At 35.7% G+C, this 27,592-nt stretch overlaps 1 protein-coding gene across 1 annotated transcript; it reads right to left on the reverse strand.

Annotated features, from left to right (window-relative positions):
* Nucleotides 1-1,648: 1,648 nt before the first annotated feature.
* Nucleotides 1,649-27,375, reverse strand: LOC127858928 (acetylcholinesterase-like). The gene is made up of 11 exons (XM_052396271.1): nt 26,820-27,375; nt 16,187-16,345; nt 14,555-14,717; nt 13,656-13,841; nt 13,159-13,367; nt 11,860-12,025; nt 10,080-10,258; nt 7,348-7,474; nt 6,479-6,650; nt 3,491-3,672; nt 1,649-2,829 (listed from the first exon to the last, which is right to left on the reverse strand). The coding sequence occupies exons 1-11, from the start codon at nt 27,054-27,056 to the stop codon at nt 2,684-2,686; spliced, it is 1,926 nt and encodes a 641-aa protein (XP_052252231.1). The 5' UTR covers nt 27,057-27,375; the 3' UTR covers nt 1,649-2,683.
* Between the last annotated feature and the right edge of the window lie 217 nt (nt 27,376-27,592).

Raw genomic sequence — 27,592 nt, forward strand, 5'->3', positions numbered from 1 at the left:
ATTTTCTTTTTAAAGGTGAAGGGACTCTCATTTTCAATCACAAAGGAGGGAGGGGTGGAGTGAAGAGCGGTGCATTGTGTGGGGGTGTGGACATTTATTACATTTTCTTCCAAAAATGCGAAAAAAAGGAAAAAAAAAATCGGGGGTGGGGGGGTGGGGGGGGTGGGGGGGGGTGGGGGGGATTCTTGGGTGCGATGGTTGGACGGTATTTCAAACATAAAATAATAAAAATAAATATTTGTGTTTTTTAACCATTTCATAAAAAAATTGGGGGGGGGGGGGTGAGGTGGGGGGGTATAGTGTGAGGGTGTGGTGGTAATTTGTGAGATGATCTTAAAAAAAAAAAAAAAAAAAAAAAAATGGGGGGGGGGATTCGGGTGGGGGGAGGGGGGGGTGGGGGGGGATTCTTGGGTGCGATGGTTGGACGGTATTTCAAACATAAAATAATCAAAATAAATAGTTTTGTTTTTTAACCGTTTAAAAAAAAAATTGGGGAGGGGGTGGGGTGGGGGGGGGGTATAGTGTGAGGGTGTGGTGGTCATTTGTGAGATGATCTTAAAAAAAAAAAAAAAAAAAAAAAAAATAGGGGGGGGGGGGTTAGGGGGGGGGCACGGGCGATGGTTTGGGTGGAGTCTATTGTGGTATGTCAGGTAAGAGTAGTTTTGTCAAAGTATCAATCAAATCTAATCATAAATAAAGAAGTTATGGCAATTTTAGAGAAATTTAATAATTTGACCTTGAGAGTCAAGGTCATTCAAAGGTCAAGGTAAAATTCAACTTGCCAGGTACAGTAACCTCATGATAGCATGAAAGTATTTGAAGTTTGAAAGCAATAGCCTTGATACTTAAGAAGTAAAGTGGATCGAAACACAAAATTTAACCATATATTCAAAGTTACTAAGTCAAAAAAGGGCCATAATTCCGTAAAAATGACATCCAGAGTTATGCAACTTGTTCTTTTACTGTACCCTTATGATAGTTTGCGAGTGTTCCAAGTATGAAAGCAATATCTATGATACTTTAGGGGTAAAGTGGACCAAAACACAAAACTTAACCAAACTTTCAATTTTCTAAGTATAAAGGGCCCATAATTCCGTCCAAATGCCAGTCAGAGTTACATAACTTTGCCTGCACAGTCCCCTTACGGTAGTTAGTAAGTGTTGCAAGTATGAAAGCAATAGCTTTGATACTTAAGGAATAAAATGGACCTTAACACAAAACTTAACCAAAATTTTCAATTTTCTAAGTATAAAAAGGGCACATAATTCTGTCAAAATGCACGCCAGAGTTATCTAACTTTGCCTGCCCAGTCCCCTCATGATAGTAAGTAAGTGTACCAAGTTTGAATGCAATAGCATTGATACTTTCTGAAAAAAGTGGACCTAAACGCAAAACGTAACCAAAATTTTCAATTTTCTAAGTATAAAAAGGGCACATAATTCAGTCAAAATGCACGCCAGAGTTATCTAACTTTGCCTGCCCAGTCCCCTCATGATAGTAAGTAAGTGTACCAAGTTTGAATGCAATAGCATTGATACTTTCTGAGAAAAGTGGACCTAAACGCAAAACTTAACCGGACGCCGACGCCGACGCCAAGGTGATGACAATAGCTCATAATTTTTTTTCAAAAAATAGATGAGCTAATAAATGAATGCTAAAACAAGAGATGTGTTTGTCAGAAACACAATGCCCCCTACTGCACCGCATTGAAATAAAATTTATATTTATCATTTGGCAGGTATAGAAATCATCTCCCTTTAAAGGTTATTACTTCCCTTGAATTTTGTCCAATCCAACTGGGGGGGTGGGGGTGGGGGTCTCACAGTCAATTATGACCATGTCAGACATCACTGACAACCAAGGCCTGTGGTTTAAGAGATCATATACAGAGCTGATCATGTATCTATGGAGATAAGTCCACAGGTATGTAATGAACATCCAAGAAATTATAATATCATTTAAAAAAAAAACTTTGAAAAATCAATCATTTGGGTTATAAATAATCAAAATAATAAATCTGTTCAGTAACTGTGAAAAGAACTTCAATTCTTGGTAAGGAAATATAAAATATGAGATCTATAATTATATAAATTACTTCCCTTGAAAATATTTGTCTGTAAAAAATCTCTATTTTTAGTAGCAAATAATTAAAAGCCACTACCGTGACTGTAGATTCACCACTCAAAATGTGCAGCTCCATGAGATACATGCATGCCAAATATATAAAGTGGCTATGTTCAATATTGAATAATTTTGTCCCTTTTTAAAGCTTATTACTTCCCTTAAATCTGTATTTTTTACCGTAGACCGTAAAGGATGACCTTGACCTTTTACCACAATGTGTTTGCCAGAAACACAATGCCGCCTACTGCGCCGTTTTGATTTATTTAACAAAAATATATAAGTAGGCAGGTCAGATAACTATGTCCATTTAAAGCTTATTACTTCCCTTGACTTTGTTTTTTGACCCTAGACCTTAAAGGATGATGTTCACCTTGAAATTTTACCACTTAAAATGTGCAGCTCCTTGAGATACACATATATGCCAAATATCAAGGTGATATCTTCAATATTAAAAAGTTATGGCCAATGCTAAAGTTTTTTTCGGACGGACAGACAGACTGACATACTGACTGACGGACAGTTCAACTGCTATATGCGACCCTACCAGGGGCATAAAAAGTTAATAATCTCTCGGTCGCATCCGACAAATCACAATCGCTAGAGCCACACAGATTACAATGAGCACACCTGCTAATGCTGCAACAGAATACGTTGCAATCTGGTACTCCGAGGCACCCAACTGCTTTGAGGTGCTTGTCGTATAGACTGAAATGAGAAATCATTCGCAATTGTGTTTGAGGTCTGCCTCATGACTTTTAACAATTATGATTTTATAACTTAGTGTCAAATGGAAACAGTGCATGCCCAATCAAAATGCTAATAACATTATAATATATATATTTTATTTTTTTTACAGTATATATATATATATATAAATACAGTATATATATTAATTAAACATTTAATTCTGTTTACAGCAAATGAGATTGCTTGTAACTTTTCAGCATGGATTTTGCTAGAGCAACTGACCAATGAAAATGGCTGTTGTGTAAAATGTTCACACATAATAAATCAGCTATCCCCAAGATTACAAACATTTAAGGCTAAATCTTATTTACCCAAGTTTTAATATTAACTACAAAGAACACAAATAAAAAGTAGTGCTTTTATGTAGTCTATTCAGTCAGATATTATTTGGATGTTAAATACAAATAATCGGATACAAATCATGGAATCAATTGAATTCCATGGTTAAGAATGAAAACAATAAATAAAATAGTCTATCAAGTAGCTACCCATTATGTCAAAAGAATGTCTTATTACCAGAAGGGGCAGTTTAATTCCTCCAATCAATTACAATCAATAAATGTTCAGTTTATGCTAATGGGTAAAGTCAAAAGAAAAGCTTTGCACTTGGCGTACTCACAGGCAGCTCTGTTAGTTAGAGCCAGAAAATATTCTCGCCAGAACACATACGCTCGCTGCCTATAGTTGATTTTGTTAGATACTGGCTTGCCTATCTCCAGATAGCTGTGATTTTGTAGGTTATATTCCAGCCAGGAAACCGGCCCAGTGCCCCACACATCCAATTTCTGTAAGGTTGGCTGTCTACAAGCATATCAATTTCAGTTCAATACAAATCTAAATGCTCTAGATCAATACATATGTGAACAATCAACCATAACATTTTGAGTTCCAACAGTTGAATATTTCAGATTTTTTTAACATGTTTACATGTCACTGAAAATAGCCTTCACATTTATGAGTCCATTAATTTATGGCGCTTGATTTAAAAATCAAATTTTAAAGTGAAACAAAAATAAATACTTCATCCATTGAAAGCTTGAAATGTTTTAAAGTGTATTATGTAAAATTTTGAATAAACACAAGCTAGGAGTGGACATCGTTTTGGTGATTATCTCATACAAAACTGTTCATTTCATGCTCTGAATACACAAGCTTGGAGTGGACATTGTTTTGGTGATTATCTCATACAAAACTGTTCATTTCATGCTCTGAATACACAAGCTAGGAGTGGACATTGTTTTGGTGATTATCTCATACAAAACTGTTCATTTCACAAGCTTGGAGTGGACATTGTTTTGGTGATTATCTCATACAAAACTGTTCATTTCATGCTCTGAATACACAAGCTAGGAGTGGACATTGTTTTGGTGATTATCTCATACAAAACTGTTCATTTCATGCTCTGAATACACAAGCTTGGAGTGGACATTGTTTTGGTGATTATCTCATACAAAACTGTTCATTTCATGCTCTGAATACACAAGCTTGGAGTGGACATTGTTTTGGTGATTTTCTCATTCAAAACTGTTCATTTAATGCTCTGAATACACAAGCTAGGAGTGGACATTGTTTTGGTGATTATCTCATACAAAACTGTTCATTTCATGCTCTGAATACACAAGCTAGGAGTGGACATTGTTTTGGTGATTATCTCATACAAAACTGTTCATTTCATGCTCTGAATACACAAGCTAGGAGTGGACATTGTTTTGGTGATTATCTCATACAAAACTGTTCATTTCATGCTCTGAATACACAAGCTTGGAGTGGACATCGTTTTGGTGATTATCTCATACAAAACTGTTCATTTCATGCTCTGAATACAGAAGCTAGGAGTGGACATTGTTTTGGTGATTATCTCATACAAAACTGTTCATTTCATGCTCTGAATACACAAGCTAGGAGTGGACATTGTTTTGGTGATTATCTCATACAAACTGTTCATTTCATGCTCTGAATACACAAGATTGGAGTGGACATTGTTTTGGTGATTATCTCATACAAAACTGTTCATTTCATGCTCTGAATACACAAGCTAGGAGTGGACATTGTTTCGGTGATTATCTCATACAAAACTGTTCATTTCATGCTCTGAATACACAAGCTAGGAGTGGACATTGTTTTGGTGATTATCTCATACAAAACTGTTCATTTCATGCTCTGAATACACAAGCTAGGAGTGGACATTGTTTTGGTGATTATCTCATACAAAACTGTTCATTTCATGCTCTGAATACACAAGCTAGGAGTGGACATTGTTTTGGTGATTATCTCATACAAAACTGTTCATTTCATGCTCTGAATACACAGGCTAGGAGTGGACATTGTTTTGGTGATTATCTCATACAAAACTGTTCATTTCATGCTCTGAATACACAAGCTTGGAGTGGACATTGTTTTGGTGATTATCTCATACAAAACTGTTCATTTCACAAGCTTGGAGTGGACATTGTTTTGGTGATTATCTCATACAAAACTGTTCATTTCATGCTCTGAATACACAAGCTAGGAGTGGACATGGTTTTGGTGATTATCTCATACAAAACTGTTCATTTCATGCTCTGAATACACAAGCTAGGAGTGGACATTGTTTTGGTGATTATCTCATACAAAACTGTTCATTTCATGCTCTGAATACACAAGCTAGGAGTGGACATTGTTTTGGTGATTATCTCATACAAAACTGTTCATTTCATGCTCTGAATACACAAGCTTGGAGTGGACACTGTTTTGGTGATTATCTCATACAAAACTGTTCATTTCATGCTCTGAATACACAAGCTAGGAGTGGACATTGTTTTGGTGATTATCTCATACAAACTGTTCATTTCATGCCCTGAATACACAAGCTAGGAGTGGACATTGTTTTGGTGATTATCTCATACAAAACTGTTCATTTCACAAGCTTGGAGTGGACATTGTTTTGGTGATTATCTCATACAAAACTGTTCATTTCATGCTCTGATTGAACTTTTGTAATTGTTTTTATGCACACACAGGCACAGTTTCATTGTTTGAGTATTTTAAATGTGGTAAAACAGCATGATTGTTGAACAAGAGCACCGCATAACGGGTGCCACGCTTGGCTATGGGTGCATTTTTGAATAAATGAAAGCTTGTCAGATTTTTTTTTTAAGGTCACAGTGACCTTGACCTTTGATCTAGAGACCCCAAAATGGGTGTGGCATGTAGAACTCATCAAGGTGCATCTATATTTGAAGTTTCAAAGGTGGAAGCACTTTGATTTTAGAGCCAATGTTAAGGTTTTAGCACGACGCGGACGGCCGACCTTGGACGATGAGCTGGCTATGACAATACCTCCGGTTTTCTCCAAAAACGCCAAGCTAAAAACACACTATATTATATATTATAAGATTGAAGGGTTATTTCAACTTCACATTATCGTGTGTTCTTGGCAAACATATAACAAATGTAAATTTGGACAATAAATGCCAAAATAATTGTTGTTTTTTTTTCTGATTGTACTTTATTTTGCTAAAGTAAACAACATTTTTTAAAGGTAATAAATCTTTACCTGGAAAATGATCTTAATTTAATGAAAATATTTGACAAGTATTTATTACAACACATATGTTTTTCAACTCACCCAGATTTTGAAAAGTTAGTGAACAATGACATCATGTCACTGCTGACATTTCTGTCTGTAAAATTGAAGGGCTCATATTCTTGCCGTGGGAAAACGCCAAACAATTTCTGGTAGGTTGAGTTGATGAACGGGTAGCCAAATACGTACTGGAGTTCTGAGCCGTGTGAAACACCTGTTGAAAGTTGTATATTATAAGTATTATAAGTATAATGAAATATTGAATATTAAAATGTGCTTGAATTCTGAGTTAACGCAGTTATGTCGAGGAACAGAAAATATGAAATAATAATTATACCTATGAGTCATACCTAAATATTTTAATGAAATGAAGAACAGCTTTAATCATGGGTATAACTTCACGACAAATCAGAATTTATCACAATAGTCACAAAGAATACCCCTCCCCCCACCCAAACAGCAAATGTTGTTATATGTAGCATGATGTTGTAGAATGTCGAAGTTGACAAAGGAGTATATAGTCCTATAAATGTAGGATGAGGAAAATGCTGTATGCACAACTTTATATCTTAAAGAAGATTGCCTGAACATTTGAATGGTGACAATGAAAAGTTAGAGAGAATGCTTTTAAACAAGTTTGTGTCTACAGTCAGAAAAAACGGACCGAAACAAACAGATGGAAAGACAGACAGACAGTCAGACAGACAGACATGGTGATTTCATTTTACACCTACCCCCTCTTTGGTTAGTAACAGGGGGTTAAATTATGTGTTCAGCCAAGACAGAGTTTTTGTGAACAGATATCGTAATTAGAAAACTTAATGTAAAATGTCTTTGAAGCTGAAATCTCCCTCTTTTGATTTGTGAAGCCAAATTAAACCACTCCAATGCAGATCAGTATATCAGCTTACCTCTCCACGTTGGCACATAGTCGTAGCTGGACTTGTAGGAGAACACATACATGTAGGTGCGGTTGTAGAGATTTTGAGAGCGTAGTGTCTCGTCCATTCCTGTACCAAACAGATAGTCGGACATCATCTGAAACACAGTAATATTAACCCTTTACCTCTTCTACAGGCATTTTGATGTGTTTGTAGTCCCTTAAAACATCTAATTAAAGTAAAGATCTTTCTTCCTAGATTTTAAAGGCTTCATTTCCAAATCTAAGATAATGATGAGCAGAAAAGAGCATTAAACCTGAACAGACTGCAAGTTACTCCCAGGCTGTTCTGATTTTATGCTGTTTGCAAAAGCCATTTTTACATTGCTTCTTAGCAGGAAAGGGTTAACTGAGGGTTTATTATCATATTAAATACATAATTGTAAATTAGCGAATAACATACTGATAGGGAGGAATATGTTATGCGAAATACTCATCCATACTGGGCAACACAATTTTGACATTACTCAGTGCCTTAATTTTGTAATGTGCTTGTCTAGAAGTGACTTCCCCCATACCTAATACTGAATAATGTGGTGATCATACTGTTCATAAAATAGACCAATCAATTGGTGTGCAGTTTGGAGTTACATTTTTTGTACACTCACATATGCAGATTTTTTACCTAATCAAAACAGCTTAATATACTCAACACAATTATTCAGAGAAAGGTAGGTCTTAATAAAAATAATTAATGTAAAAAAACTTTAAACTTCCTGGGGCAAGAAAGTAATTAAGGGTGACCTGATTTTGTCAACTGATAGCCCAACATAGCAAGTGGCTTTATATAAATAGGTTTCTACACTCCCTCATGTTTTACTAAGTGATTATTTAGTACAGTGTTTAAATAATATACATAATTTACATTTCACTGAATTCATCTTATCTGTAGGGTATTTTTTCACTAACACAAAACAGGAAATTCAAAATTGTACACTACAGCTTGATAATATCGCAGATCATGAGTCCCACGAATCACAATATAACCAGATGGCGGTATAACTTGTGAGTAAAGTGTTCTCCCAGATAAGCCTGTGCAGCTTACATTCATGAGGCTACAAACAGCTCACATTCATGAGGCTACAAACAGCTCACATTCATGAGGCTACAAACAGCTCACATTCACGAGGCTACAAACAGCTCACATTCACGAGGCTACAAACAGCTCACATTCACGAGGCTACAAACAGCTCACATTCATGAGGCAACAAACAGCTCACATTCATAAGGCTACAAACAGCTCACATTCACGAGGCTACAAACAGCTCACATTCATGAGGCTACAAACAGCTTACATTCATGAGTTAATCCGGTATGTAGGAATAGTTGGACTTTTGAGTCCTGTAAGTCCACTAAGTATTACTGTCAATTTATTTCTAAAGAAGAACACATTATACTCTGCGGCATCAAACAACTATACGGTAAAGAAGAATATTAGTGAAACTGATGGATGCTCCCTGATGATGCGCTTTGTCAATCTATGTGTAAATAACCACCTAAAAAATATATTATTAGCTTCGGTGACCATGACCCCAGTGACCGCAAACCTCATCAAAAGGTAGAGGTTTATGCAAGGTACCTACATGCCAAATATGAAAGAGATCAGTAAAGAATTGAAGGTGCTATGAGAAACTGTAACAAAAGTGTGACGGAAAAATCTATAATTAGCTTTGGTGACCTTGACCTTGACCCAAGTGACCTCAAACCTCATTAAAAGGTAGAGGTCTATGCAAGGCACCTACATGCCAATTATGAAAGAGATCGGTAAAGGATTGAAGCTGCTATGAGAAACTGTAACAAAAGTGTGATGAAAAAATCTATTATTAGCCTCGGTGACCTTGAACCCAGTGACCTCAAACCTCATCAAAAGGTAGAGGTCCATGCAAAATACCTACATGCCAAATTTGAAAGAGATCGGTAAAGAATTGAAGGTGCTATGAGAAACTGTAACAAATGTGTGACGGAAAAATCTATTATTAGCCTTGGTGACCTTGACCCAAGTGACCTCAAACCTCATCAAAAGGTAGAGGTCCATGCAAGGTACCTACATGCCAAATATGTAAGAGATTGGTCAAGGATTGAAGGTGCTATGAGAAACTGTAACAAAAGTGTGACTGAAAAATCTATTATTAGCATCGGTGACCTTGACTCCAGTGACCTCAAACCTCATCAAAAGGTAGAGGTCCATGCAAGGTACCTACATGCCAAATATGTAAGAGAACGGTAAAGTATTGAAGGCGCTATGAGAAACGGTAACAAAAGAGTGACGGAAAATATCTATTATTAGGCTCGGTGACCTAGACCTTGACCCCAGTGACCTCAAACCTCATCAAAAGGTAGAGGTCGTGCAAGGTACCGACACGCCAAATATGAAAGAGATTGGTAAAGTATTGAAGGCGCTATGAGAAATGGTAACAAAAGTGTGACAGAAGGAAGAAAGGAAGGAAGGAAGGAAGGAAGGAAGGAAGGAAGGAAGGAAGGAAGGAAGGGAGGGAGGGAGGGAGGGAGGGAGGGAGGGAGGGAGGGAGGGAGGGAGGGAGGGAGGGAGGGAGGGAGGGAGGGAGGGAGGGAGGGAGGGAGGGAGGGAAGGAAGGAAGGAAGGAAGGAAGGAAGGACAAACTGGGAACTATATGCTCCGCCAAAATTTTATTTCGGGGAGCATAATAAAGACAAACTTTGATCACGATGCTACATTCCACTTACATTCATGAGCTCATGCCGTATATAGGAGTAGTTGGACTTCTGAGGCCAGTACGAGTACTCAAAGCGTAGCGCCTCCATGGGGTTCACCATGTCTTTGACCTTGAGGTCGCGCAGGAACTCCAGGATGATATTGTCAAACTGTGTCGGAGAGATGCCTTCCTCCAGTGATGGCATGTTGGCTGCAAACATGAAAAGGCCTTTAAAACCTCTTCCCGCTTTGAGGCAAAGTGAAATTGGCTAAATGCAACCAGCCTTAAACCGGAACAGCCTGCAAGTAACTTGCAGTCTGTTTAGGTTTTATGCTGTACGCTGCTTATCAGTACCTTAGGGTTGGAAATGAAGCTTTTAACATTTGAATCTAGTAAGAAAGTTTTTTTATTTTATTTGATTTCGAAGGAATTTAAAACAAAGTGCGTATCTTTTTGGTGCATTTGTAGTCTCTTAGAAAGTTACTTTTAATTAAAGACCTTTCTTACTTTATTCAAGTTTTAAAGGCTTCATTTTCAACCCTTAGATACTAATGTGCAGCAAACGTCAGCAGCGGACGGGAGACGACACGACGAACTGGTTATGACAATACCTCGAGTTTTCTCCGAAAACACCAAACTAAATGAGTTGCAATCATTTTATGATTGTCAAAATTTGTGTCTCAAACTTCTTTAATTTGTGAAAATTGGATTTTTGAACTTCTCAAATTTGTGAATAACTGCTAAGGAAAAAGAGCCCTTTCATTATTTCAACATTGTTTATATTGTCACTAAACAGTTCATATTCCAGATTATCTAAAAGTTGATCTTGGGACAATTTAGGGACTGGATTTGAAGAAAAAAACTAACACTTTCAGCATTTGAGATAATTCATTAAACAGCTATTAAATCTGTGCCCCAAAACAGCCCAGCCTCTTGTCCACAAGCTTACAGATCAAATAGGTCCACAAACTTATGGATAATGTAGGTCCACAAACTTACAGATAATGTAGGTCCACAAACTTATGGATAACGTAGGTCCACAAACTTATGGATAATGTAGGTTCACAAACTTACAGATAATGTAGGTCCACCAACTTACGGATAATGTAGGTCCACAAACTTACAGATAATGTAGGTCCATAAACTTACAGATAATGTAGATCCACCAACTTAAGGATAATGTAGGTCCACAAACTTACAGATAATGTAGGTCCGCAAACTTACAGATAATGTAGGTCCACCAACTTACGGATAATGTAGGTCCACAAACTTACAGATAATGTAGGTCCACAAACTTACAGATAATGAAGGTCCACCAACTTACAGATAATGTTGGTCCACAAACTTACAGATAATGTAGGTCCACAAACTTACAGATAATGTAGGTCCACAAACGTACGGATAATGTAGGTCCACAAACTTACGGATAATGTAGGTCCACAAACTTATAGATAAAATAGGTCCACAAACTTACAGGTAATGTAGGTCCACAAACTTATAGATAAAATGGGTCCACAAACTTATGGATAAAATAGGTCCACAAACTTATAGATAAAATAGGTCCACAAACTTACAGATACAATAGGTCCACAAACTTTCAGATAATGTAGGTCCACAAACATATAGATAAAATAGGTCCACAAACTTACGGATAAAATAGGTCCACAAACTTATAGATAAAATAGGTCCACAAACTTATAGATAAAATAGGTCCACAAACTTATAGATAAAATGGGTCCACAAACTTATAGATAAAATAGGTCCACAGACTTATAGATAAACTTACGGATAAAATAGGTCCACAAACTTACGGATAAAATACGAGCCATCGTCGGCCACAAGCCCGCCCATGACCCTCAGTTTCTGGAAGCGCCCCTGCATGCGCATGTCGCGCGGGTGGTCAACCAGGAAGGCAAATTGAGAGCCCTGGAAGGGGCCATCTACCACTGGACACCATGGCGTGCCAACAGTTCCCTCCTGGAGAAAATTTAACAAAGAAATGAGCCATGCTGTGGTAAAATTGGAGGTTAATGCATGTGCGTTACCCCAGATTAGCTTGTGCAGTTCATAGACCAAACTTATGTCAAACACATAATTATACCATTTGAAGATAAATATAGAATGATCTGTTGTATAATCATATATCTATACATGCCAATGTCAAGTTTGTAGGTACATGATGACATATATGTAATGGATACTTCCTATATTGTCTATAGTGTGTGAATGCAAGCATATATACATGTATATGTGCATAAAGTAGCATTAAAAGTTGGATTTGTATTATGTATAGCTTTATAAACTTTATAGACATGCATGCATATATTTTATACATAAAGATGCAATTTTCTACATAAAAATATTTCATATGGTTGATTAGAGAATTACATCAAAAAATAAAACTTTGTTTCTAGTTAATCATTCAGAAATGTAACTGTCAAACCTTTATGTTCACAATCAGGATAAACTTCTTATATCTTTTTAAAGGTATGTCTTGTCTGTTCTTTTACATAGTATCTCTTCAAAGTTACGAAACATATTCCTAATAGTTGTCATTCAGAATGCGGCTCACACTAGTTTTTCCTTTAATTTACAAATAATGGTACAAATAAAATTACCTTAATCCACAGGATTATATATCATTCTAATAACTTTTACATCACACTTTTGTAAGCATGCAAATATTCATGGGAAACAAGATAGTGAAGGTAAAAGTAAAAAGAAGTTTGTACCTACATGTAGAGACAAGTCCAATTACGAATAAGGTCTATAAATGTCTACATGTATTTGTTTTTCAACCCTTTACTACTCAGATATGTATTTTCACAGATTGGTAGTCCCTTAAAAAATTGAATTTCATTTAAGACCTTTCTTACTAGATTCAAGTTTGAAAGGCTTCATATCCAACCCTTAGATACTGATCATCAACAAATAGCATAAAACCTGAACAGACTGCGAGTCACTCGAAGGCAGTTCTGGTTTTATGCTGTTTGCACATAGCCATTTTCAATTTGCTTCTTAGTGGGAAAGGGTGAAATAAAGATTCAGCTGTAACTAAAACTTGTCCAAGAATCTCTCATTAGACAAAGCCACAGAAGATTCTCTCATACCTTTACTCTCACTCTAGCAGAAGCATTCACTATTTCATCAGCACTTCTATGCTCCTGGAGACATCGGATCAGCCTGAAGTTATCGTTGGGAGGACAGCCGGTCTCTCGTGCTAGCTCAGTGGCATAGTAGGCGGCATCTTCGCTCGTTGGTAGCACTGCCCACTGCGTGCGATCTGAGCCTGACATCATGATCGCTTGGTGGAAAAATTCTGTGTAGACACAGAGTAATAATTATAACATTATATAAAAGATAATCTCCATTATAAATATTTTCAAATATCACCTTTTTTCCCAATTTTCTATACATAAAATAAAACTAATTCTATAACTTAAATACAACAATCCTTTAACTTGTGTCATGGATAAAGATATTAACATTTCAGAAAGCTTTTCATATTTGATCATAAGAGTTTAATCAAAACATGCACTAAGTACAGAGGTTGGGATGTAAAAAATGTCCAGTTTTAATAAGTGAATAAAACCCAGCTGTAACTCACTGTCAGATCTAGGTGAGAGAAGGTGTAGACCAACACTGGCTGCCCCAGTGCTATGACCAAACAGCGTCACCATGTTAGGGTCCCCTCGGAAGTAACGTATATTATCTTTAACAAACTCCAGCACTCTTTGCTGGTCAAACAGCCCAATGTTTCCTGGTGCATACCGGTCCGCAGTGCTCAAAAATCCTGAAGTGTGAATAAAATTGAGCTGTGATCTGGGAAAACTGGGCTTCCTGCATGTGTGTAAAGTGGTATTCCAGGGTAGCCTGTTCAGTCTGCACAGGCTAATCAGAGAAAACACTTTCTGCTTTAATGCAATTATTCATTTAAAGGGAGTCATTTGCAAATGAAACGCCAGTCTATATGGAAAGTTTTGCCTGATTGCATGTGTGGACTTCACAGGCAAATCAGGCAAATCTTTTCATCTAGACTAGAAATTCATTTAGAAACTCATGTCTACTGTATTTTTAAGATCTGCATTCACATTACATCATTAATAGTGCATTTTGGCCAACAGTGTTAATAGTTTTCCCTATGTTTATATAAGACATCTTATTTTAACATTGATGATCTTTATGAGTTTTGAAATTAATTTGGTCTATTACAGGTCCACTGTAATGATTTCTCCACAGTAATAATTTCATTTCTGGACCGAAGCTTTTACAGTTCATTGTAATAGTGATGTTTATTAAGTCTGAAACTGTAAGATGATAATACAATATTTTAAGTCTGTAGAGTAAGGCCTTGGTACTAGGGCAAAAGCTTTAAATCCTATGTGTTAGACAAGAAAAAGTGTTACAAACTAACTTTTTGTATAAACTTAGCTGTCAACAATTGAATCTAACCTAAATGTTAACGACTATATTTACCGGTATGTGTCTACAACATTTCAATCTCACCTAAAGCGTTGAGCCTATAGTTGAATGTGACCACAACGACCCCCCTTTCAGCCAGGAACACCCCGGGGTACTGTTGAGATGCGCCCATGGTCCAGCCACCCCCATGAATAAACACCATCACCGGATACAAGGCTGGGGAACTCTGTGGGAGCTCCTCTGTGTTCTGAAATATATAAACACCATCACCGAATACAAGGCTGGGGAACTCTGTGGGAGCTCCTCTGTGTTCTGAAATATATGACCATCGCTCTGTACAAAAATGGCTGAATTGGGAAAACTGGGCTTAATGCATCTATGTAAAGTGTCATGGGAAAACTGGGCTTAATGCATCTATGTAAAGTGTCATCCCAGATTAGCTTAAAGGCTCTTGGCTCAAAAGTTCATGCTGTAAATTTCTTAAGGAGAACATTATCATATAGTGCATTTACTCATATGTGACAAAATATCAAAAAAATGTTGCTTTTTCACCTGTTGAGAAAGGTGTAGGGGCCCTTTAGATTGGGGTTGTTATGATAAAAGGGGAATTATTTTGTTTCAAATATGGAAGATAACATGTTTATATTTTTGTTAATTTATAAACTTTGTGTCATAACATTTATCATATGCTGTTCTGGAAATGTTAAATGAAGATTATTGCTCAAACATTGTTTGAAAAATTGCATGGCTTTTTTTACAAAAAGCCTTTTAACATATTTTTTGAAAAAGTTTAGTCATGTGTTGTTTTTTTCAAAATAAGGCTTACGTGTAGAGAGAGATAGTTAGGTATAAATTATGGGCAGAATATTATATACGTTTTGAGTAATGAAATGGGGCCAAATTTAATTTGCCCGAAATCAGCCCTAAAATACCACTGTATGCTTTCATCAAATTACCAATGGACTGGCCAAAAATCTCAGAACTATATAGGCAGACTTGTTACATGCTCTTCTTCACAAGAAAAAAACCTAAGAATATGCTGCTCATTCGTGATCACATTTTAAAGCAGGACTTGTAGCATGTTCTCAAGCAATTCAACTAAGAATATGCTGCTCATTCTTGATCACATTTTAAAGCAGGACTTGTAGCATGTTCTCAAGCAATTCAACTAAGAATATGCTGCTCATTCTTGATCACATTTTAAAGCAGGACTTGTAGCATGTTCTCAAGCAATTCAACTAAGAATATGCTGCTCATTCTTGATCACATTTTATAGCTGGACTTGTAGCATGTTCTCAAGCAATTCAACTAAGAATATGCTGCTCATTCTTGATCACATTTTAAAGCTGGACTTGTAGCATGTTCTCAAGCAATTCAACTAAGAATATGCTGCTCATTATTGATCACATTTTATAGCTGGACTTGTAGCATGTTCTCAAGCAATTCAACTAAGAATATGCTGCTCATTCTTGATCACATTTTATAGCTGGACTTGTAGCATGTTCTCAAGCAATTCAACTAAGAATATGCTACTCATTCTTGATCACATTTTAAAGCTGGACTTGTAGCATATTCTCAAGTAATAAAAGTAAGAATATACTGCTCTTTCTTAGTCACATTTTAAAGCTAGACTTGTAACAAGTTCTCAAGCAATAAAAGTAAATATAATCCTCTCGTTCTTAGTTAAAGTTATAAACTTGGTTTAAAATCACTTACATTTGGCGCAAATATATTTAAATACAGGCAATCCTCGCTGGTGTGTTTCTCCCGGTTGAAGGAAGGATTGGTCTGCTTGACAAACCAGGGCAGCTGCGGACAGGCGGGGCGGTAGTACTTGGCATCCCACACGCCCACCCAGGATGGCTTCTCTGGTTTCTGAATGTAAATAAATAGACAAGGCTCAGCAATATCATTTGGATACAATGTAAATGCCATACTTTGACAATGTTTCTTTCTGGAAAAACATTGGCCCCAATTTCTATATAAAATTATGTACTATGTCCGAATGTACATAAATGGGTGAGACAGACTATGCAATGTCCTTGGATTTCAGTGGAAATGCAATCTTCGACAGTGTTTCTTTTTGGTCAAATTAGGGTTGAAATTATGTTACATTCCCAGTATCAAAAAATGTATTATTCTCATAGGACTGTGTTTAACATTCTGATTTAAAAGTATCCCACAAATAATGTTTTTTTAATCAAAATGTTCAGCTCTTTTCCCAAGCAAATCTCTTATGTGTTGAACCTTAGCAAATATGATGCAAAAAACACTTTAATTCTCAATTTGCTAAAACTTGTAAGCAAACAAATAAATAAATGAATATCCCAATCCAACTCATAACAATACGATGTTTCCTTATAATCCAATAACCCTGAGATCAATTCCAAATATATTTGAAAGAAGCACTGTTTGAGTAGCCATGGAAACAACAAGTTCTTGGGTATAACATCTTTTTGATGTTATAATTGTAAGGAAAATAGACAGGACCAGTAGCCAAACAAAGGCATTATCCATAAGCAGTAGAGCACTCCAAATTATTTAATACGAGCCTTGTTCTGAGAAAACTGGGCTTAATGCATGTGCGTAAAGCGTCGTCCCAGATTAGTCTGTGCAGTCCGCACAGGCTAATCAGGGACGACACTTTCCGCTTTAATTGTATTTTTCGTTTAAAGGAAATCCCTTTTTACCGAAAATCTAGTTTAAGCGGAAAGTGTTGTCCCTGATTAGCCTGTGCGGACTGCACAGGCTAATCTGGGACGACACTTTACGCACATGCATTATGCCCAGTTTTCACAGAACGCGACTCATACATTTCTTATTTGCCTACTTGGGTAGACCAAGGTACCGGTAAGTTCACACTGTTTGTACAAAAACTCCTATTCATGATTGTCAATATTTTAGCATTTTTTAAAATAAAATCTCAATACAATGATGAAGAAGTTTTTATTGGAAAATCACTTATTCAAACATGGATGGAATAGTTTATTTATAAAGCTATTATGCTTACTTAATTAAATGAAACCATGAGCGTGATCTGATAGTGAACAGTTTTGAAAATACTGGCTTAGCTAACAATAAGTTGATCTCATGATGCAAATTAATGTCTTAAAATTTAAGATTTGTATGGTCATTTATTAACATATGAAGAGCAACATTTAACATTCATAAAATGATAATAATTAATCCATAGTGTAGAAGAAAATACCACAGGAATAATCAGGGCTTTTTTCCTTCATTGAGAATAGCCATTTACAAACAACATTTCACAATTTTGGCATGAATATTTTACAAATCAAATACAATAAACCGTTAAAAACTGACTTTCTGGCCTTAAAACTGTTAAAGACAAATTGGTAAATTTTGTTTACTTGAAAACCCTTGTCCGCAATTATAAATTATGGAATTCCATTTATCATTTAACAAGAGGGCCATGATGGCCCTGTATCGCTCCACTCTCTTTTATGCGAAAAAAGCGTGCAATGCACATGGGTTGAAATGTACTCAAGCATGTGACTGTCTTTTTCTGTCCCTCGTCCCACTGGGCGCTTAAAGTTGGAAGGGTGAGCATTTTTATATATAAATTTGGCCCCTGGGGCATAATTTGAACAAACTTGGTAGAGAACTACAAGATGTCACTACATACTAAATTTGGTAGCCATAGGCCCAATGGTTATGGACAGGAAGATTTTTAATGTTTGCACAAAAGAGGCTTTATATAAGCATATGTTCAGTTTTGTGACCCCCGGGGCAGAGTCAAATTTTAGCCCAGGGGAATAATTTGAACAAATTTGGTAGACCACTATTAGATATCACTACATACAAAATTTAGTAGCCCTAGGCTCTATAATTATGAACAAGTAGATTTTTAAAGTTTGCACAAAATAGGCCTTATTTAAGCATATGTTAATTTTTGTGACCCCGGGGCAGGGTCAAATTTGACCCCAGGGGCATATTTTGAAAAAACTTGGTAGAGAACTTTACGATTATAATACATACCAAATTTGGTAGAAATAGGCCCAATAGTTATGGACATGAAGACTTTCAAAGTTTGCACAAAATAAACCCAATATAAGCATTATTCAATTTTGTGACCCTGGGGAACGGTCAAATTTGATCCCAGGGGCTTAATTTGAAAAAACTTGGGAGACGACTATTAGATGTCACTACATACCAAATTTGGTAGCCCTATGCCATACGGTTATGGACAAGAAGACTTTTAAAGTTTGAACAAAATAGGCCTTTTTAAGCGTATGTTCATTTTTGTGACCCCCGGGGCAGGGTAAAATTTGACCCCAGGGGCACAATTTGAACAAACTAAGTAGAGAACTATTAGATGTCACTACATACCAAATTTGGTAGCCCTAGGCCCTACGGTTATGGACAAGAAGACTTTTAAAGTTTGCACAAAATAGGCTTTATATAAGCATATGTTCATTTTTGTGACCCCGGGGCAGGGTCAAATTTGACCCCAGGGGCATAATTTGAATAAATTTGGTAGAGGACTATTAGATGTCACTACATACCAAATATATTTGGTATGTTTAACTATGTAGCGCTATGCCATACGGTTATGGACAGAAAGATTTTTAAAGTTTGCACAAAATAGGCCTTATTTAAGCGTATGTTCATTTTTGTGAAATTTGACCCCAGACGCATAATTTAAATAAACTTGGTAGAGGACTATTATATGTCACTACAAACTAAATTTGGTAGCCCTAGGCCCTACGGTTATGGACGAGAAGACTTTTAAAGTTTGCACAAAATAGGCTTTATATTAGCATATGTTCTTTTTTGTGACCCCCGGGGCAGGGTCAAAATCGACCCCAGGGGCATAATTTGAACAAATTTGGTAGAGGACTATTAAATGTCACTACATACCAAATGTGGTAGCACTAGGCCCAATGGTTATGGGCAAGAAGATTTTTAAAGTTTTCACAAAATTAGCTTTATATAAGCATATGTTCAATTTATTGACCCCCGGGGCAGAGTCAAATTTGACCCCAGGGGCATAATCTGAACAAATTTGAAAGAGGTTCACCCAAGGAACATTTGTGAGAAGTTTTATCAGATTGGACTTGTAGTTTAGGAGATGTTTTTAGAAAAAGTTAATGCATGGACGCACACACGCACCACGGACGCAGGACCATGACATAAGCCTTGCTGGCCTCTGGCCAGTGGAGCTAAAAATGGAAAAAGACAAACATGGTTTGATTTATATGTCAAGAGGATTTTTGTATTATCATATGCATATTTTGCTATAGTATGTTTGTCACCCTATACAGTTAACTGTAATGGCATGAAAGTTAAATGGTATAGATATTGGAAGTTAAACATAATTATTAAATATATTTATTAAACTCAGTAAATTGATCAAGGTTTGAATAAGAACACTTAAGTTGGTATGTTTATAGTTGTTAATATTTTCCATATAACTGCCAATAAAGCACTTAAGATTCCCCAGAATCCACCTGTTCACAGTATTTTTTTATTCAATCATAGTGATTTTTTTTAATTGGGTAAAATATTAAGATAAACCAAGAAAATGGGAAAGATTTAACATTATTACTATGATTGTTAATAACTGTTTTCCAATTGTTTTTAAATACATATATATATATCTCAGTTAAAATTGCATTTGAAAAAAACGTTCTTCTAAATTTGAAGAGGGATGCTTAACATTTTGTGCTGTATAACAGAGCAATATTAGTAAGACAAAATACTTGGAGTGCTTGTGTGTAACGTTATTAAGAGTGCCACGTTCTTGATGTGAACAAAGCGATTGAAATGAGGAGACGATCGATCTAAGGGAATCATGTTAAGGACATTTCGTGCCACTACCAGTTCATACCACTGATATTTGTGTTGAAAAGGGGTAGACGTTTCGTCCCACAGATACTATATTGGCTGATAGGTGTGAATACTGCCGTAATGGTATGAATGATATTGGGGTGTATATCAATGTAGTATTACAACAGTGTTTACAATTATAATTATATTGAATAAAAATAAAATGATTTATTGTAAGTATAAAAATATGTGGTGCATAGTTCATTATGTTCAATACATATAACAAATGAAGTGTTGTTATTTTGTATGCATCATGTCTATTTGTATGTACTCAATACATAAATAATTATATATGTAGCATGAATGAACAGTAATACAATTTATTCAATAATGAACTAATAAAATGAAGATGGTAATAGTAATAATAATAATAACAATAATAATAGTAATTATAATAATAATTAGTTTAATTATAGTAAATATCTTATTATATTTTTATTTTATTTTGAATTTTGACGTCACATTTATTGGCAATTATTTCTTGGTTGACGACTTGCGGGTTGGTGATGCGCGTCACATCATCTTCCCGACGTCCAATTAGCTGACTCAGCTTAAGGAAGCCATCGACAGGACGTTCAAACTGGTAAAAACTCCCTTTTACCAGCTGTTCTCTATACATGCCTTCGTGAAGAAGGGTGAAAACACTATAACAGTCTATTATGTAAAGTTGGAATAAGACTTTAATTCTTGAATGGACTGTTTCAGCACCATATGGGAAAGCCCCCTTTGCTCATGCACCGCATGTGTATGAGCAAAGGGGGGTTTCCTTTTTGACATGCATTTTGTTCATGTATTATATTAAAAAAGAAATCATGAAATCGCAGAATACTTTTGGTCTGAATAAATAATCTTGAAATAAAACAATATTGTTTTTACATTGAACATTATGTTACAATCAAAGGTGCGAAAGTTTCCTGGTATGATTCACACCTCTACGCTATTATTCACACCTATCCGCCTCATACATGCCAGAATTTTTTAGGTCCAAAGCAGGACATTCCATAAAAAATTGTCGGGACATTTGACCAAAAAGCAGGACACCTAAAACGATCTATCATTCCACCTTTACTGAAGTCAGTATAGTACTAACAAAAACTCTTGAAACTTTTATTTAAGACATAAAACATCTGATATGAAGCATGAAATCTAAAACATAACAATAACAGTTTTATTAAATAAGACAATAGCAAACAACGAAGATAATATTCATCTTTTTAGAGTACAAAATCTGGAACATTACGACAACAATACTCATTATGGGCGACTTCGATCGCGAACTTAAGTCTGGAAACGGAAGTTGTTAGACGCATGTCTGGAAGGGTGAATGATCGAATGCACTTTAGGTTGATTAGGTTATAAAAGGTTACAGTATACTAACTATTTTGGGTATACTCTCTCAAAACAAGAACATCATACAGTACCAAATTACATGGGAATACAAAGAAAATATCGACGATTTTCGTGCACACTATCGAGTAACAAGACAATTTTTCGATATATTGCTTGAAATGACAGTGTTGTTTAGTTAAGCTTGGCACTTGATGTACATTTCCTGAATAATTTTACTTCATGTTCAACTAATTTACCTGCGGAAGCTATTAAATAAACATGTTGTACTCAGTGTTGACTCAGTGTTTCTTAAAAAAATATTATAATGTAAGAAGACTTAATTAATCATTTAATAAATACTTGAGGCTCGCTCTGTAAAAAGGGGTTTTAATGCATGTACATAGTGTTGTCCCAGATTAGGCTGTGTAGTCCTAACAGGCTTATCTGGTGTGATACTTTCTGCCTTAACTAACTCTTCGCTCATACAAAAATACGATACAAGCGGAAAGTGTCTCCCTGATTAGTGTGGACTAAACAGCCAATCTGGTAAAACAATTTACACAGATGCATTAAGCCCTATTTTCCCAGAGCAAGGCTCAACTTATTAGAGTATAGCCGTCTAAATGCTATTTAAATTTTGATTCATGATACAGTTACATGTAATAATTTATTATTTGTCTATTTTAAATAATGCATATTTTATTTTACGGGGTTGAACAAAAATTTTATTTTAATAATATGTTCACTCAACATTATTGCAGTTATGTTTTGCTGTGTTATTAAATTATGTAATAATAAATAAAATTTTAACAATTATATTCCTTTTTCTTCATGTGATTTATTTATATATTTTAAACCAGAACAACAACAAAATCTATTACATAATAAACGCAAAACATAATACTCTATATTCACGGAACAGAACTATGATAAAATTCAAAATCAAGGTTCCCAATTTTCAAATTTTTTCCATATCAAATTATTTCCAAGTTCAATCAATTGTTTCTCTATGAAAAAAAAACAACACTTGTATCATCTATATGTTAGACTATTACAATAAATGGTTGTTAATAGACGGATCAAACATGGAAAAGGTTACATTATCTACAGATTATAGAGCATTGTGCTTTGATTTAATTGTTCATGAAATGAGACCCAATATCATAATTATGATGTGCAGCTCGCACTCAACATTGACTTCGGTAGATAAACCTAAAACAGTCAACAATTCCTGTTCATGTTATTGACTCTTGATGAAAAATCTGGAAAATGCATAGCACAATGTTTATGCAGTTATTTGCAGGACATTGTTTTCACCAATTATTCTGGTTCTGAGTGACCTATGATCAAATACTTTGTATCCTTTATTGCGATGATAAAAGGATTGAATCGCCATATTTCATCACAAGTCTCCAATAAAAAAAATACCTTACAAACTTAAAACTAAAAAAAAAAAATCAAGGCATCTCATGTCACTTAAACTCGAAGTTCACGAGTATTTTTACACTGATATTTTAGCGCTTTGTTTATAAGCAGTTCACATATTAAAATTTAATAAATTGTATAAAATCAGTATGTATTAGCACAAGTATTACGTTATGACGACAGTACCATAAAGGAACACATTTGGTCACGCCTCCACACTGAGTGACTGACACAAATAAATTCAAGCATTATTTCAAATAATAAGGTCATCTACTGACAGTACAAGACCAATAGCCAGGGTTAAATATATCCTATAAAACCATGCTGCCAAATTCATAAAATATATACCAATGCATATCATTAATTTTAGCTATGACATGTTTTTATTTCATAATGATGTTATGTCAGTTTAAACAACATACACTATGTACCAATGTGTATGAGTTAATCTAAAAATTGTTTCAGGCTTGCTTGCCCTTGACCCTTGACCTCTTGGATACTAGCAGCTCCACAGTTGCGTTCAGTTGATAATGGGTGATTGTAAAGCTCATTGACGTTGGAAAAGCTGTATCAACAAAGAACTTCGATTGGAGGGAATTTTACTTGTTGATTTCCATGTACTCATGTCAAATCCTGGACATGTAAGCATGGGATGCATGTGTATCCGTTCTTTTCATTGATCAGACCAGTCTGTCCAATTCATGGCTGCCTTGTAATAACTCTGAAATAACATATTAGATATTTGAAAAATTTAAATGTACATTACAACTAATTATAATAAAACCATGTATCAAGCTATGTTGCTGCTAAGCAGTTTATTTAACATACCAGTAATATTCTGGTATTTTTGATTACCGGTTTTAATTAATTAAGTGATCATACTTAAGTCAGTAACTGACAATAACTGTACTAATAGAGATTGGCGTTGAAATAAGTTCACGCCCAATCACTTTTAGTTATGTGATTACTCCAGGAAAAAATGCTATCGGAGATCCTCTGATTTTCATTAAAAAATATTAATCAATTATATAACCAAGGAAACACATATAATCTTCTTTAAATACATAAATTTATTTTGTGATCAACTAAAATCTTTTAAGACAGGGTAGTATGCATACTTAAACTTTCACATATTAAAAACTTAGATACGGGTTATCTAAGTCAGATGTATTCTCTCTAGTTCCTGACAGATGACCAGGTGTGTAACAAACAAGACAGACTAGAATCTGGTGGGGCTGATGACCCTGAATAGGTGTAGAGCTTGCTTTTCTAACATGCTGAACAGTCAAACTTGCATCTGTTGGGATTGCATGCCATGATCTAAAAAACAAAGGATGTCTTCATAGACCGACAGAATATCAAATCAAACATATATATTACGTACATCAAACAAACAGAAACATTTGTTTTAAGTTGAGGTAACCGTAATATACTATACTGAACAATAATTTTTCATATCCTGATAATTTAGTATCCTGGCTACGAAGTTTTGATAGCTATTGCCAGCCTCGAGTCTGCAAACGCTGTCAAAACATAAGTGAACAGTCAATAATTCTTTTGAGTTTATTTCATAACCTTATTTCTAACGCTTCGTGCTCAGAAACAAGATAGTTGCAGTACATAAACAAATTAATCCAGTTAAATGGGCATTTTGTCACCAAACATTTATTTATATTACGTGCCATAGCATAAAAGCATCAATAAAGACACATGGACAGCTTAATTTTCGCTGGATTCACGACATATGAACAAATTTCTACAAAAATAAAAATAGCGTTAACACATCTTACCATTTGCTGCCATCTTTGATCCAGAGGAATGGCCGTTTCTGTCTAGTTCATCCAATGAGACCAGATTAGTTGAACCAAAGTGAATTCGATCTCAGTTTAGTAAGACCATGGAAACTATGGTTTGCGATCGAAGTCGCCCTATATTACTTTCAATGGCAAACATTATCGCAGGGGAGGCTATCCAGTACACTGAAAGTACGGGTTACAGTAAACTATCTAAGACAAGATGGGTACCACTTTTACTGTTTGTTGCGATGTTTTTTAAGCATGTATCCATGCGCAGTTTGTTACTTGTCAATTGTCGCGGCTTAATTGGAGTAGGGTCAAACTGTCATGCATAGCACCTCGTTGCTTTTAGCTTAAATGGAGTAGGGTCAAACTGTCATGCATAGCACCTCGTTGTTTTTATAACAATTACACCCAATTACACTAGACAGGATGGGTATTTTTTATTGGACTGTTTGTTGCGATTTTGGTATATTGCACATTCGGATTATCCCACTATTTTGGAACTAAACATTGAATGTAAAAGACAAATTAATGACCTAGAGTTAATTTTACAAAACAATTGTTTTGTAAACCGTTTCAAACAAAGACAAAAACAAACACATTTTCAACATTTATTTCATTATAATACAACTATCGGTAGCAATAAGCGACCACTATCTTGGAGACCACCATAGTGTGAATGCCTGATAAAATCAATAATTAGCCGATAAATCGCTGATAAGTAGAGCTGCAACGATTCGATCCGATTCATCGAAAATCGATTCGAAATGCTTCGATTCGATTACGATACCAAACCTACCAAATTCGATTCGATTCTTTAACATATATATATATACATAGATACGTAAAGCGCGCTGTATTCTGACTATTGATACAGGAAGGTGTAGGTTTTATCTTTACCTGTAATTACGACGCGTGCGATTGGTTGCTTATTACTTTAGTCATCCAATCAATAAGCCCGTTACGGTCTACTTCGGAAAAAGCGTCAAAATGGCTGAACAAGTTGTTGCCGACAAATTGAAATTATCAGATGCGCCTAAGAAGCTAAAATCAAAAGTGTGGCAGTATTTAAGTCGCCAGCCAGAAAAGAAGTTCTATTTCTGTTGGAGTTTTGTTAAGTTTATTAGAGAATGTGATTTGTCCTACAGGTAACAGGTGATGCTGTCATGGCACAGTGGTAGACATGCTTATAGCGGTTTTGGGTAAAGGTGTAATAGTGATAGTACTACCATTCAACTGATTCCAGATACGTTCTTATGATTTTTTTTAAATATTATTGTGTAATCAACACAATCTTCTAGTCAGAAGTTTTTATATTCAAATTGAGTCCTTATTTGCTATTCTTTTTTATGTGTTTTATTGAAATCATATTTGAACAGAAATGTTAATTTTGAGGCATAAAAGTGAATGTATGATAAAACTAGGTTTGAAGATGAATCGAATCGAAAAAATCGGTATCGGAGTGTCTGAAATCGAAATCGAATCGAATCGAGCTGTTGGTGAATCGTTGCAGCTCTACTGATAAGGTGTCATAAACAACACAGGTACACACGAGAAGTAGAATCGGATTGTTAATTGGGGGCAATAAAGGGATTAGCGGTGGTAAGTGTTAGCGAAACAGAGCTTGAAAAGCGAATTTTATTGGGAACCTATAGACCTTACATTGTTTTTTATGAATGTCTAGACAAATCGTCTCATATCGGGACGCCGGGACAAAGGGCCCAAAAAGCCGGACTGTCCCGCCGAGATCGGGAAGTCTGGCATGTATGATCCGCCTATATTCTATCAGTGGGATGAAACGTCCAATGCCCTCCGACACAAATATCAGTGGCGCAAACTGGTAGTGGCACGAAATGTCCATCAACCAGGGAATCATACGATAATATGTAAATGACAGTGAGCCAGTTTCAGACAATCATAATTAATTGAGCAATCAAATTTCTTACATTGAATCTGAACTCTCGTCTCCAGTCTTGATACTGGCCGATCTGCTTGGCGTACGGAATCCCCAGGAATACGTTGATTCGCCTCCTAGGGAACGCCTCGTACTGGGAGTTGATCGTGAACCCTTCCACTTCTCCGTGACTGCATCGCACTACTACATTGTATTTCTGGGATTGAACAACGTAGGCCATTACCAAAAATAAAATGCCTAAAAAGGCCGGTCTGATTAAAGTGTACATAACTGATTGTCAAAGTGTTCGTGTGTGTGAATTTACGTTATTTCCGCATTTGAGTTCATGTTTTGAAAAGAAACACCTGAATGAACTAAACGAATTGGTCACGTGACTCAAATTCAGGTAAACGGTGTACAGGTATTTTATTACTGCGCACAAATGTACCCAATGTAAAAAAACACCACTGTATTGTTTCTTTTGCGAATGATATTGTACCTTAATGTGATTGCACACAAAAATATATTGGGTTACCATAGTTTTCATCTGGAATTCGAAAAATATGTAATAGTTAATAATTATTTGAGGTCGGTCTAGGTCATATCGGTGTGTAGTTTAAACGGTCTGGATTTGCCGATCTCTGGCCTTTTATCTACATCTACGGTATACTCCCGAACAATCGATCACGATTATAATTAGGGGGCGCGTTGTCACGGAAACCAATGTTAGTCGGTTAAGAAAGTCATCTAAAAGTGAAAGTATTTAAGATATATACAATAAAGTAAAAAGTATTCCAGAAGTGCAGAGTTAGGTTTAAAATAAAA

This window comes from Dreissena polymorpha, chromosome 14, assembly GCF_020536995.1.
Source record: "Dreissena polymorpha isolate Duluth1 chromosome 14, UMN_Dpol_1.0, whole genome shotgun sequence".
NCBI lineage: Eukaryota > Metazoa > Mollusca > Bivalvia > Myida > Dreissenidae > Dreissena > Dreissena polymorpha.

Excerpts from the sequence above, each read along its gene's own strand:
- LOC127858928 (XM_052396271.1), bottom strand. The coding sequence starts at position 27,056 with ATGTACACTTTAATCAGACCGGCCTTTTTAGGCATTTTATTTTTGGTA. Across the intron at positions 10,259-11,859 it reads CGATGGCTCGTATTTTATCC|CCAACATGCCATCACTGGAG; the intron begins GTAAGTTTGTGG and ends TCATGTTTGCAG. Across the intron at positions 2,830-3,490 it reads TCTAACTAACAGAGCTGCCT|TCTATACGACAAGCACCTCA; the intron begins GTGAGTACGCCA and ends TTCTCATTTCAG.